Source organism: Esox lucius, chromosome 19 (assembly GCF_011004845.1).
Source record: "Esox lucius isolate fEsoLuc1 chromosome 19, fEsoLuc1.pri, whole genome shotgun sequence".
Lineage (NCBI taxonomy): Eukaryota > Metazoa > Chordata > Actinopteri > Esociformes > Esocidae > Esox > Esox lucius.
The window spans coordinates 23,528,150-23,540,940 of NC_047587.1; the positions used below are offsets into that span (position 1 = coordinate 23,528,150).

At 40.2% G+C, this 12,791-nt stretch overlaps 1 protein-coding gene across 6 annotated transcripts in view; it reads left to right on the plus strand.

The window, feature by feature from the left end:
- The window catches only part of chd2 (chromodomain helicase DNA binding protein 2), a 53,420-nt gene that overhangs the window by 26,475 nt on the left and 14,154 nt on the right, over positions 1 to 12,791 (plus strand). For 4 of the 6 annotated variants that reach the window (XM_020056818.2, XM_020056820.2, XM_020056819.2 and 1 more), the window contains 16 exons: positions 1,414 to 1,590; positions 1,697 to 1,830; positions 3,897 to 4,122; positions 4,223 to 4,323; positions 4,524 to 4,565; positions 4,668 to 4,849; positions 4,985 to 5,109; positions 5,253 to 5,469; positions 5,562 to 5,651; positions 7,099 to 7,289; positions 7,405 to 7,593; positions 7,715 to 7,874; positions 9,053 to 9,205; positions 9,662 to 9,733; positions 10,650 to 10,799; positions 12,558 to 12,706. In XM_020056818.2, coding sequence (XP_019912377.2) covers positions 1,414 to 1,590; positions 1,697 to 1,830; positions 3,897 to 4,122; positions 4,223 to 4,323; positions 4,524 to 4,565; positions 4,668 to 4,849; positions 4,985 to 5,109; positions 5,253 to 5,469; positions 5,562 to 5,651; positions 7,099 to 7,289; positions 7,405 to 7,593; positions 7,715 to 7,874; positions 9,053 to 9,205; positions 9,662 to 9,733; positions 10,650 to 10,799; positions 12,558 to 12,706 — 2,358 coding nt within the window. Of the gene's footprint in view, positions 1 to 1,413; positions 1,591 to 1,696; positions 1,831 to 3,896; positions 4,123 to 4,222; positions 4,324 to 4,523; positions 4,566 to 4,667; positions 4,850 to 4,984; positions 5,110 to 5,252; positions 5,470 to 5,561; positions 5,652 to 6,341; positions 6,608 to 7,098; positions 7,290 to 7,404; positions 7,594 to 7,714; positions 7,875 to 9,052; positions 9,206 to 9,661; positions 9,734 to 10,649; positions 10,800 to 12,557; positions 12,707 to 12,791 lie in introns of those variants that run through there. The other 2 variants (XR_002198250.3, XR_002198251.2) reach the window with 2 other exon arrangements.

The window sequence follows — 12,791 nt, forward strand, 5'->3', positions numbered from 1 at the left end:
ATTAAAACTAATTATATTATACAAAACTACATTGTAATAAATATATTTGTGTCAATCCGTAGGCATTTTCTGAATAGACCTGGCTATTCCCACGTTGGTTTACACATATTTCATTTAAAGGAGTGATTCACCCAAAGCCACACATTTCTGATATACCGTATCTTACCGCATATAACATGCGTTATACGCATTTTTACCAACAGCGCACCCATATTGCACGTTACCCTTTTGTACACGTAAACAATGTGAATTATCCTAATAATTCTATTACAGTGCTCTGTTTCAGGTTTTGGGTCAAACAGCATCAGGGACGAAAATATCCGGCAGGCAGAATATAAAGCTACTCTGATATGATGATTTAATTACCTGTACTTCTGCATTAAAACGGCACCACCAATTTCCTTCTGCATTGTAACGGCGCCACCGTTTTATCTACTTTTACAATATTACTTGTTTTATTACTTGCAACTTAAAATCAGCAGTGTTCGTTTAGGCATGTTGAAAACTAATATTATTTAGATCTCTTGGCGTTATGTATGTTTTTACACAACTGAAAAAACATGCACTAAGCGAGGGTGTGTGTTTTACATGGGTGTGCGCAATATGTGCTAAAATATGATACATTAAATAAATCATATATAAGAGAACATCTTTTTGTTGCTGTAAATAAGTGCTAAGTAGTCCATTGAGAGTCAAATGATCTCAAATCCAACACAGCAACCCTCTATACCAGCTGGCTTGCTAGATTTCTTTGTAATTTCAATATTTAGGTAGCTAGAATGCATCTACACAATAAAACCAAAGTGAATGTCAGAATGTGAAGTTGTTATATAGTTGTAACATTACTTGTCAATTTAATTGTTAAAGTCACACTTCTTATCATTGAAAAGATTGCATTTGTAGACAATTTGTGTAAATCAGTTTACTATGACCAGGTGCAAAAGCTGCTGCAATTCTGAAAGTGGGAAGAGTGCTCTGTACTTACCATATAAACATTTTAATTTGGCATGATAATAAAGAGTCATGGATGTATTCTTGACAAATAGGATACCATCTGCTGGCAGGTTTAGCAATCTGAAGTGAAAGTAATTGATTTAAAACATTACTTGATGTCATACGATCTTATCCCCCATCTCCGGTGACCAAAATTTGTATGTAAATCCATAGGTATGACACATTACTGCATGAAGTCCATATTTCACAGGTGGACAACTTCTAAGTTAATTCATGGTGACATTTTCTACTGCTTTGTTCTTCAAACCAAATCACGCAATTGTTAGTTATTAAAATGTCTTTCCAGTATTGTAGGGCATATACAGAATAGTCTTGAAAGGGAAAGATGCATATCCCCAATAAGTAGACCACTTGTCTGAAAGTGATATGCATGTCTGTTTTTGATTTAATATTTTACAGGCCTCAGACCAAATCAAATGCAGTCCAAAAACCGCATCCTTCGAAGAGAAGGAAAAACCGGAAACAAGAATCCTCTGTTGAGGAAGATGATGATGACGACGAAGATGATGATGACGACGACGACGACGAAGACACCCCAAAGAGACAAACCCGACGACGTGTGGCTGCTAAAGTCAGGTCTGCCAATGTTGCAGTAATTCAATCTAAAATATGAAGTGTTATTTTTGTTGAACACTTTTGTTGAATTACCATGCATGACATGCATTGTTTTGCTTTCTACCAGTTACAAAGAGGACCAAAATGACTTTGAGACAGACTCTGATGACCTGATAGAGATGGAGGGAGCTGAAGCGGAGCCTGAAGATGACAGCGAGACCATTGAGAAGGTTATAGACACTAGGATTGGCAAAAAAGGGGGTAAGCAATCTTCACCCGTGAAAAAGTATGAACTAAAGCCTGATATCAGATTAAAGGAAGAAATAACCCCAAATTGTATTATTTGAAAGCCCTCATCGGGCCTTCTCGTTGTTGAGTAATATGTATTTACTTTTTCAGAGTTGTGTGTTAAAGGGGCAATATGTAATATTTGTATTGTACTGCTAGCATACAAGCAGGCAAAAATGACCAGCAGACATCTGCTGTTTGTTTTCTACAAAATAACTCAGTGACGGACATTCCCGTTTATCGGTTTGCATTGACTTTTAATCTCCTAATACTCGCTTTAGCCACTTGCAGTACAATCCTTCCCACCCTAAACCACCCTGGACTAGCTAGTGATATATATCGGTCTCATTTGGTGAGGGAAGAGCAGGAGGATACAACTCGTGTTATTGTTTAGAGGCAGTATTCTACACCATATCCCTTAAAATGTAAATGCTAGAACATGTTTGCCCAGTCTGGCTAAAGTGTGTGCCTAGGCACAGTACAACAATTAGGAAATGTTATGAGACCAAAGGATTTCTCTACAATGTTGATATTTTGAGAAAGTTAACTATGAATTTATACTGGCCGAGACTGGAGGACAGAGGGGGAAAATGTATATATACAGCTGTTGCCGAATACGTTGCTCGAAAACATTAAGGGAAAACTGACGTCACACACCGGGGCTCAATGAGTAAAATATTGAAGATCAAAATCTTTTCTGTACATTGTGTAATTTGTTGGAAACCAAATGTCAACAATCAATGGGAACCAAAATCACCAACCGATTGGTGGCTGGATTCAAACTCACGAAGTAAACAAATGAAGTCACAGACTGTTCCATGAATTTCATCATGGCAACTCATAATGTGTCTCAGTAGTGTGTATGGCCCTCACGTGCCTGTATGCACTCCCAACAATGTCTGTGCGTGCTCCTGATGAGACTGCAGATGGTGTCCTGAGGGATCTCCTCCCAGACCTGGATCATGGCATCAGTGAGCTCCTGGACAGTCTGTGGCGCTACTTGACGGCATTGGATGCACTGATACATAACGTCTCAGAGGTTCTCCGTTGGATTTAGGTATGGGGAACGTGAGGGCCTGTCAATGGCATCAATGCCTTTGTCATTCAGGAACTGCCTACACACTCTGGCCACATGAGGCCGGGCATGCTGGGATTTCATCCTAGGACCTAACAGCAGTCAGGGTACTTGCACGTGGAGGTCTGTGTGACCCTCCAAGGATATACCTCCCCAGACCATCACTGACCCACCACCAAACTGGTCACGATGGATGATGTTGCAGGCAGCATAATGTTTACCAGGGCATCTCCAGACTCTTTCACATCTGTCACATGCTCAGTGTGAACCTGCTCTCATCTGTAAAGAGAATGGGGCACCAGTGGCTGACCTGCCACTTCTGGTATTCTCTGGCGAATGCCAATCGAGGGCTGTGGCAGTGCTCCTCCTGTTCCTCATCACACAAAGGAGCTGATACCAGTCCTGCTGCAGGGTTGATGCCCTTCTACGTCTCTGTCCAACTCTCCTCGTGTAACGGCCCGTCTCCTGGTATCTCCTCCATGCTCTTGAGACTGTACTGGGAGATGCAGCAAACCTTGCAACGGCACTTATGGATGTGCCATCCTGGAGGGGCGGGACTACCTGTGCAGCCTGAATGGGCTGCAGGTACTGCCTCATGCTACCAGTAGTGACAAGGACACTAACAAAACGCAAAACTAGAGAAGAATCAGTCGGGGGATAAGGAGAGAGCAATTGTCTGTGGCCACCAGCTGCATAAACATTCCCTTTTTGGGGTTGTCTTGCTGTTGCCTCTCCAGTGTACCTGTTGTCACTTCACTTTGCACCAAAACAGGTGACATTTATTCCCAGTCGCTTATGCTTCCTAACTGGACATAGTGTTATACTGTAATGATTACGTGTTCCCTTAATTTTTTGAGCAGTGTATTTACTAGACGCTTCCTCCTATCAGAGGCATCCTCTGATTATTAATCTGTCAATAACATATACCAAGTTTTTTTATTAATTGCTTGTGTATCCATCTTAGCCTGTGGGCCTTCCACGACCCAGTATGCTGTGGAGGAAAATGGGGACCCGGGAGCAGACTTTGACCCTGAGAAGGATGAAGGAGAGACCCATTATCTGATCAAGTGGAAAGGCTGGTCCTACATCCACAACACCTGGGAGAGTATTGAATCCCTCACTCAACAGAAGGTCAAGGGACTGAAGAAAATAGAAAACTTCAAGAAAAAGAATGATGAGCTCAATGCTTGGTGAGGCCTTGTTTTGAACACTTGTGCAGTAGCTACATAACACTAATGTTTCTTTCAATGTTTATGGGTTCTTTTGCTTACTGACAATCATTTTACATAGGTTGAGCAAAGCATCTCCAGAGGATTCAGAATACTTCAACTGCCAACAAGAGCTGACCACTGACTTGAATAAGCAGTTCCACATTTTGGAGAGAGTCATTGGTAAGAATCACAAAACTCTTTTGAAATATGTTTGTTTAGCAGCAGTTCAATAGTTAAAATATATGTTTGGTGAGGACAGACTTACCCCATGTTCTTTACATGAATGTTACATACTGTATAATATATTTAAGGAATTGGTGTAGTGAACCACCATTGCTATTTGAGGAATGAAATTAGGGAATTTTTTATTGTTGTTTCAGCATCTAAAACGGCGAAAACACAGGGACCCTCCGATTTTCCTTGTAAGTCCCTCCTCAACATTATCGTAATATAATCAGAATACTCAGCATGTTTAGATTTTTTTTAAATCTGAAAATAAACTAATTGTTTTTCCTGTGCATTAGCTCACAGCCATAAGAATGCATCATCGTCCAATGAGCCAGAGTACCTGTGTAAGTGGATGGGCCTACCCTATTCAGAGTGCAGCTGGGAGGATGGAGCTCTGCTGAAAAAGAAGTACCAGCATTGTATAGACAGCTTCATCAACAGAAACTCAAGCAAAACGGTACCCTCCAAAGACTGCAAAGTGAGTGCAGGGAAGTTTGCTGACTAGATACATTGCACATGGTCTCCTAGTACTAATATCACTGAGAACAAATATAAAGAAAATATACTTACGGTTATAAAAGAAGATGGTGGTTTTTCTAACTCTTAATTCCAGGTATTGAAACAGAGGCCCAGATTTGTTGCACTAAAGAAACAGCCATCGTACATTGGGGATGAGAACCTGCAGCTGAGAGATTATCAGTTAGATGGCCTGAATTGGCTGGCTCACTCCTGGTGCAGGTACACTTGAAGTCAAAAGGAGCAATGTATTGAAAAGCATTTAGTCGAAGTACTGATTCTATACTGGGGTGTACTAAACATTACTTGGCATGAGATATTTTGTCAAAAACATTCATGTAAAATAATTAGAATGTGTTTTCCAGGTGCAATAGTGTGATCCTAGCTGATGAGATGGGACTGGGGAAAACAATCCAGACCATCTCCTTCCTGTCTTACCTGTTTCACCAGCACCAACTGTATGGGCCCTTTCTTGTGGTGGTGCCCCTGTCCACCCTAACCTCATGGCAGAGAGAGTTTGAAACCTGGGCCCCTGACATGAATGTGGTGGTCTACCTGGGAGATGTGATGAGTAGGAAATCAGTAAGAATATTTAGTTTTTGAAGAATTCTAATGCAGTGTTCATGTTGTGGCCAAGCAAAAAATGTCCCCATTTGCTTTACTTTCTCATACAGATCCGTGACTATGAGTGGGTATGTCATCAGACGAAGAGAATAAAGTTTAATGCACTCATCACCACATATGAAATTCTACTGAAAGACAAGGTAATACATTACAATTGCTTTTAAATGTTTGTTGAGTGTTGTTTTATACTTGCCAAAATGGTACACAGTTCTGATTATTTCTTATAAAGAAAAGGGAGATTTTGGGCTGACCCTATTTAATCAACTGAGTGATTGTTTGGTTGTTAGGCTCTTTGACGACCACCGTGAGTTTTATATTCGAGTTGAGAAAATGAAATATTTTCTTGGGACACTTTTCTGATTTATTGATTGGACTTATTGATTGTTGCTGTTCTATCACTGTCAAAAGGTGTGTGTGTGTCTGTGTCTTGTTTATGTACAAAAAGATGCATGTTTTAACCGGCCATTGGCATGTGTCATGTGCACATCTGACTTGACAGCAACAGATTTGACCTAGAATCTTATTCATTTTGATAGAATTCATCACTCTACTACAGCCCTCTCATTGTCAGAGTAATACTTGTATATATGATTTAATGGGTCCTTTTCATAGTTGTTAGGTCTGTATTGCACTGCCTTCAGTATTAAGTTAGAACACTAATGCCGACAGCTAATGCCAAGTGTAAAGTTTTTTGGAGGAGGAATAATGGGCTTGAGCTGTTTTTCATGGTTTAGGCTAGACCCCTTAGCTCCAGTGAAGGGACATGTTATTGCTGCTGCATAAATATTGACATTCTGGATGTTTCTGTGATTCCAACTGTGTGGCAACAGTTTGGGATAGGCCCTTTCCGGTTTCCGCATGACAATGCTCCCATGCCCATACAGAAGTGTTTTTGTTTCAAGATCACTGTGGAAGATCTTGACTGGCCTGCACAGAGCCCTGAACTCAGCCCCATTGAACTCAGCCAGGCCTAATCACCCATCATCAGTGCCGGACCTTACTAATGCTCTTGTAGTTGAATGGAAGAAAGTCCCTGCAGCAATGTTCCCACACCTAGTGGGAAACCTTCCCAGAGTGATGGCTTACCGCAGCAAAGGTGTGATGATCTCCATATTGATGCGCATAATTTTGGATGTTATAATTATGAAAGGTGGCCTGTCCAGTTGGCTACAAGCACTGCCCTCAAAGTGGTGTGCATAAATTCAATTTTCATCCGTTCATTTAACCACTGCCTGCATAGATATTACCCGCTTAACTTCACTTATCTTGCATTGGGAATATGCTTCGCCCTTTGTGGCAGCCTAATCAAAGGTTATATTTGAGGACAGATTTGCTGCCTCATATGGAACACAGTGAAAGTCTGTGAAGGGTAAGGTCTTATCTTGATCTCGGGCTCCTAATAATATATGACAATTCTTGCATCATTGGTTAAATGTGATAATTCAGTGCCCTTTTTATCCTCATTGCATATAGTTAACTTTTATAAAAAAATATAGGGTGTGTCTTATGTCTGTTTAATGTTGAGGACAGCCCTATGTTGATTGTGTTCAACACCATTCAGTCATTTTGTGTGTAATCTGTCCATAGGCGGTGTTAGGGAACATAAACTGGGCCTTCCTGGGTGTTGATGAAGCTCACCGGCTGAAGAATGATGACTCCCTTTTGTACAAAACCCTGATTGAGTTCCGGTCCAACCATAGGCTTCTAATTACTGGGACTCCACTTCAGAACTCTCTCAAAGAGCTGTGGTCCCTACTGCACTTTCTCATGCCTGACAAGTATGTTTTTATCTGTTAAATACATAACGTACATTTGGCGAACAACTTATGCATTTGTATTCATTCATTGTGATCTTTAACCACTGCGATTGTGCTTTTTTTTTTCCACCCAAAGGTTTGAAAACTGGGAAGATTTTGAAAGCGAGCATGGTAAAGGCACTGACAATGGCTATCAAAGCCTCCACAAGGTCCTTGAACCGTTCCTCCTGAGGCGTGTGAAGAAGGATGTGGAGAAATCCCTGCCTGCCAAAGTGGAACAGATCCTTCGTGTTGACATGTCTGCCGTACAGAAGCAATACTACAAGTACTTTCCCTCATGTAGCCTTTCTCTCTGTCAATGTCTGCATTTCTGGACTGATTATTTGAACACTTTCTAAACCCTTTTATTTGTAGTTAATTGGTGGTTTGTTTGGTGCTTGACTCAGGTGGATTCTGACCAGAAACTACAGAGCCCTGCAGAAAGGTACTCGGGGAAGCTCTTCTGGCTTTCTTAACATTGTTATGGAGCTGAAGAAGTGCACCAATCATGGTTTCCTTATCAAGCAGCCAGAGGAGGAGTGTGAAACTCAACAAGAACACCTGCAGGTAAGATGAACAATAATTGCTCAGCTAAGTGTCTTGTGCTAAAATGTGTTTTATTTGCATGGGCAGTACAGTATAGTATTCTTCTCTTTGGAAAAGTCTATGGACTGTTCATACTATTTAGGAGTTCAGCAGTGGAACGAGCAACTAAACGTGCCAGTTTTGCCAACTTAACCACGCTCGCCCCATGTGATCTAGAGTCTTGTAAATTGGTAAATAGGATCCCCTCTGCACAGAACATTTTGCTACCAGGACCCATAACATCCACTATTTCGGATTTTGAGGGAATCAACTTCAAATGCAACTAGTAAAGTACCAAATGCCAAATCAATATACATAGGAACTCTGATTTGCCATACATGGACCAAGCTCTACAAATTGACCATATCCCAGGCCAGTATATCAATAAACATGGCCACTACAATTAAACCATACCATACATGTGTCTGGCACATGGTATGGTTACAACTCATGCATGTGCCATTGAGAATTGTTTTACTGTTGTTGAAATACAACTTGGTACACATTTTCAACATAATACCATTACATAGTGAGTGCAATCTTTTTCCATTTGACCACATGGTGGCGCTATTGAACCGACTAACTTAGCGCGTTTGACAGTCTTACAAACAAGAGTTCAATCTCCTCATAAGGAACATATTTTCTATGGGGATCCATTAGCTCTGCCTTGATTGATTTTAGACCATTTTGAATTAGTGAAATTTGCTTCAAAAGGTCTCCCCATAGTACGATTTTGACCAAACAGGTGACTTGATTTTTGGCATCCATGGACAAAGGTAATTAATAATTGTATAATACACGCCAGTCTGATGAAAAGACATGGCTGTTTATGTATAAACCTTCATGTGGGTGTAATCTGGAACATGAATATATATAAATCAGAAACTGATTATGGTATTATGTAAAGAGTTGAAGTAAATGTCCAAAACACTAGTAGGATGTAACCTATCCAGTATGTACAGTTTGGCCATACGGTGGCGCCATAACAGCCACATGACAGTATCTTTGTGGCTCATGGTTACTACATATGGTAAGGGGTGTGTTTCAGTTTGGCCACATGGGAGCGCCTATGGACAGTGAAAATGATTCTTGCTGCATTTGGTGCATATGGCTCTCTAAGCCAGTGTTTCCCAATCCTGGTCCTGGTGTGTGGTTTTTAGGCTTTGGTGAGAGGCAGTGGGAAGCTGGTGCTACTGGATAAGCTGCTTACCAGACTTCGGGAGCGGGGCAACCGTGTCCTCATCTTTTCCCAGATGGTGCGGATGTTGGACATCCTGGCTGAGTACCTTGCCCTAAAGCGCTACCCATTTCAGGTAGTGTTTCCACAGCATATTTACACTGTCAGTTATGTACTCTTTTGTTCTTTTCTCCTAATTAATTATTCCTATTGTTAGTTCTCTCTTTATCTATTATTTAATTCCATCTTTACAATGCTTATTTATTAGCCAGCGCTGGTGTTAATTCTCATGTTGCAATGTTCATGCCCAGGCAAATTGGTAGTATATAGATATATTTTTTTATCTACTGGGTGGTTTCCATAGCCAGAGTAACCATTGTCTCCACATAGACTTAGCATGGGTAGATCACTGTAAACATAATTTGCATTACTGCTGTAACTCTTTGGCAATATGCTTCTTGCCTGATGAATCCCATAATGCCATGTAGTTGAATGTGCCAAGTGGGATCTTAGGGGCAGAACAGGGGGTTGTTCTGCTGGCCATTCAAGAAATATTCCAAGGCCTGAGGTCTGTCCTCTTCTCGCTCCTCAGCGCCTCGATGGTTCCATAAAGGGGGAAATACGAAAACAAGCACTTGATCACTTCAATGCTGAAGGCTCTGAGGTATGTAACATGATATTTAATCTGATCAGGTGTTTCAGATTGCAGGTCTGGACATTGGAGGTGTTGGTAATTAAAGTGATGTCATTTAGCTGTGTCTGAGTTCACCATAAGCAGTGGGAGGGAAAAAAATAACATTAGGATTTTTTTTAATATTAAAATACAAATGTGTTTAGTGTTAATATTTATTTAAGTTATGTAGGAGTTATGACGCTTTGTGTGTTAAATTAAAAAAAATTCTATAATTTTCTTCATAAGCAGTGTAAACAACAGGGAGATCCTTAATGATAAAAAATCCCTAAGCAGAACTATGTATATAGTGCATTTTTGTTCACTAATTAATAATGTTAGGACAGTTAACCCAATACTACAAGGAATAGGAGAGGAATAGCAATCAAGTTGACTAAAGCTGGCCTGATAACTGCTTATTATTTATTTCATAGTAGCTGCGTTGACCAAATAAACCCAAGTAAGCTAAAGAAGGTGAAAAATGACAAGGACAGCTACGGAGATTACATAAATTGCAACTGTATGCTGTGTCCCATGACCACGCCATTTGGGTAATTGCTATATAGCAAGCCTATCTGTTTGTTGTTGTAACTGTCCTTGTCATTTTAATTCCATCTTCCATAGATTAGCCAGATATCTCCTGAAAACTTGCCACATAGAGGCTCTAGCTTGGATTTAGTCTCGTGCCTGTTTGATGACATTGTGATGGGAAAACTGGCTACACACACAAAAATAATGTTTCTCATTGTTTTAATGGAATTTTAACAAATTCAGTTTAAACAATTACAAATGTCATTTTGTTACATCCCTGCATTTCATCCTTTTGCAGATTCCTTTGATGTTCAACAGGGTGGCTGCCATGCACAATAGGTGTTATATTTAATACAATAATTTCCCTCCCTTTATCCAGGACTTCTGTTTCCTGCTGTCTACCCGGGCTGGCGGGCTGGGGATCAACCTGGCCTCTGCAGACACTGTGGTCATCTTTGACTCTGACTGGAACCCTCAGAATGATCTGCAGGCACAAGCAAGGGCTCACAGAATTGGCCAAAAGAAACAGGTACTCAAAACTAGTCCCATGTTTTTTTGTTTTTTTATGCTACTTAATTGTACAGCTTAGTTTCCACAGTAGTACTAGTAAATGCCTCTAAACTTATTGGACAGAGCTTCGACATACTATAAGAAAACCACGAACAAATTGTTAAAGCAACCTTTTTAGTCTTGTTAAAAAGTAGAAGCATCTTGAATGGCCAAGATTTAAATCCAAACCTGAACATGCCTTTTACTTGCTGAATACATCTGTCACATAATGACCCCCGCTCAACTGTTTGGTTCATTAGAGTTTCAGCAGTTCACTTTCCGGTTCATTATTATCATTATTGCATTTCCCGCCAAAAAGGGTGTTTTTTGCACATTCCCTTGAGATAAAATGGCTGAAAGGTGCCCAAATGTATTTGTTAGTAAAGGGCCAAGGGCCGCAACTTCTGGTGCAGTGGTGTGCATGTCGGCCTCATGGTGGCGCTATCACATGCCTCCAAAGTCGCACTTCTTGCAAGCTCACCACCACCCCCTTGTGACCTAGAGTCTTGACAATTGGTACATAGGTGTATCTCCTCATGATGAACATTTCTGCCATTGGGACCCATAACCTCCACAGGAGGAGGAGTAGGCTGAGGGACAGCTAGCAGGAGATGGAACACAGAGTAGCCCAGAGAGAAGTGAGACAGTGACTGAACCAACAGAGTGACTGCTGTGAGCAAAGTTTTGATTTAGGAATTATGGGAATAAAATCCTGGCCAATGAGCATATATAATATACATTCTTAATATGAATGTAGGTAGTTATAAAGCCTTTAACAGATATAGACTTTAATGTATTTATTCAATATTTTCACATAATATACTTTTTGTATTCCTATTAGTTAACTCTTTACCCCCTTCTTTTAGCCAAAGTGGACAGTAAAGGCAGGAAATTATCAATTAATCCAGATAACTGTCTTTCAAGCCTATTGTACAGTAGCCTACTCAGGCACAAACGTATGGTTTAATATCATCATTTAAGATCACTTCCGAAAATGAATCCTCCAAATCATAACAACAAGGCTGTTGCTTGTTCCTGCTGTCTTGCTTATTCAAAAGCTATCTAGCTAGATGAATCCTGTCTACTGGGATTTTCTTTTTAAAAACCTGTGGATGGGGGGTGCTATGACAGAGCAGGAAATAATGACCTCAGGTGTAGTCTTTTAGGAGGAAATGTATATCTGCTGATAGGAACATTGCTGAAAGACATCCATTAGCTCTATCAATAAGGGACAACCAAGACTACACATACAGTTGATTTGTAGTGCGATTTATTAAACAAGGAGCTTAGCAAAATAAAAAAACCTGACTTCATAAATTTTTCAGATCTCGCTCACACTTCTGTTCACTCTGTGACTTAATACTATGGGTTTTCTGTATGCAAAAAAACCTTCCTCCCTTCTGGCAAATTTTGCAAAATACATCCCACTGGCCTAGAAAACTCTCAGACATGATACAGAAAACTTAAAGTCCTCCAAGGTTGCTTCAATAGGATGAGGGAGATTTTGTTTGAAATAAGCATAATGATCTTGTAATTCACCAATCTAGAAATCCCTTGTGTAGTTTCTTTAATGTCCTAATGGCTTTATTCTGGTAACTTGAGCTTACTAGTTATTAATAGAAACTCTACTACAATTAATCAATTTGACACAAGTTATTTTTTTTGATGGAGCCATCATTGGAAACTGCATGTCTTTCTAAGTACATCATAATATCTTCTTTCTTGTCTTGCTATATAGGTGAATATCTATCGCTTGGTCACGAAGGGAACTGTGGAGGAGGACATTATTGAGAGAGCAAAGAAGAAGATGGTTTTGGACCATCTTGTCATTCAGAGAATGGACACCACTGGACGTACTGTATTGGATAACAACTCTGGGAATTCGAAGTGAGTACTTTAGCATGGACTTCTTTAGTCTGGCTATATTTCATTATGGAAAACATGTTTGTGAAGTTCTTAACATTGCATTAAC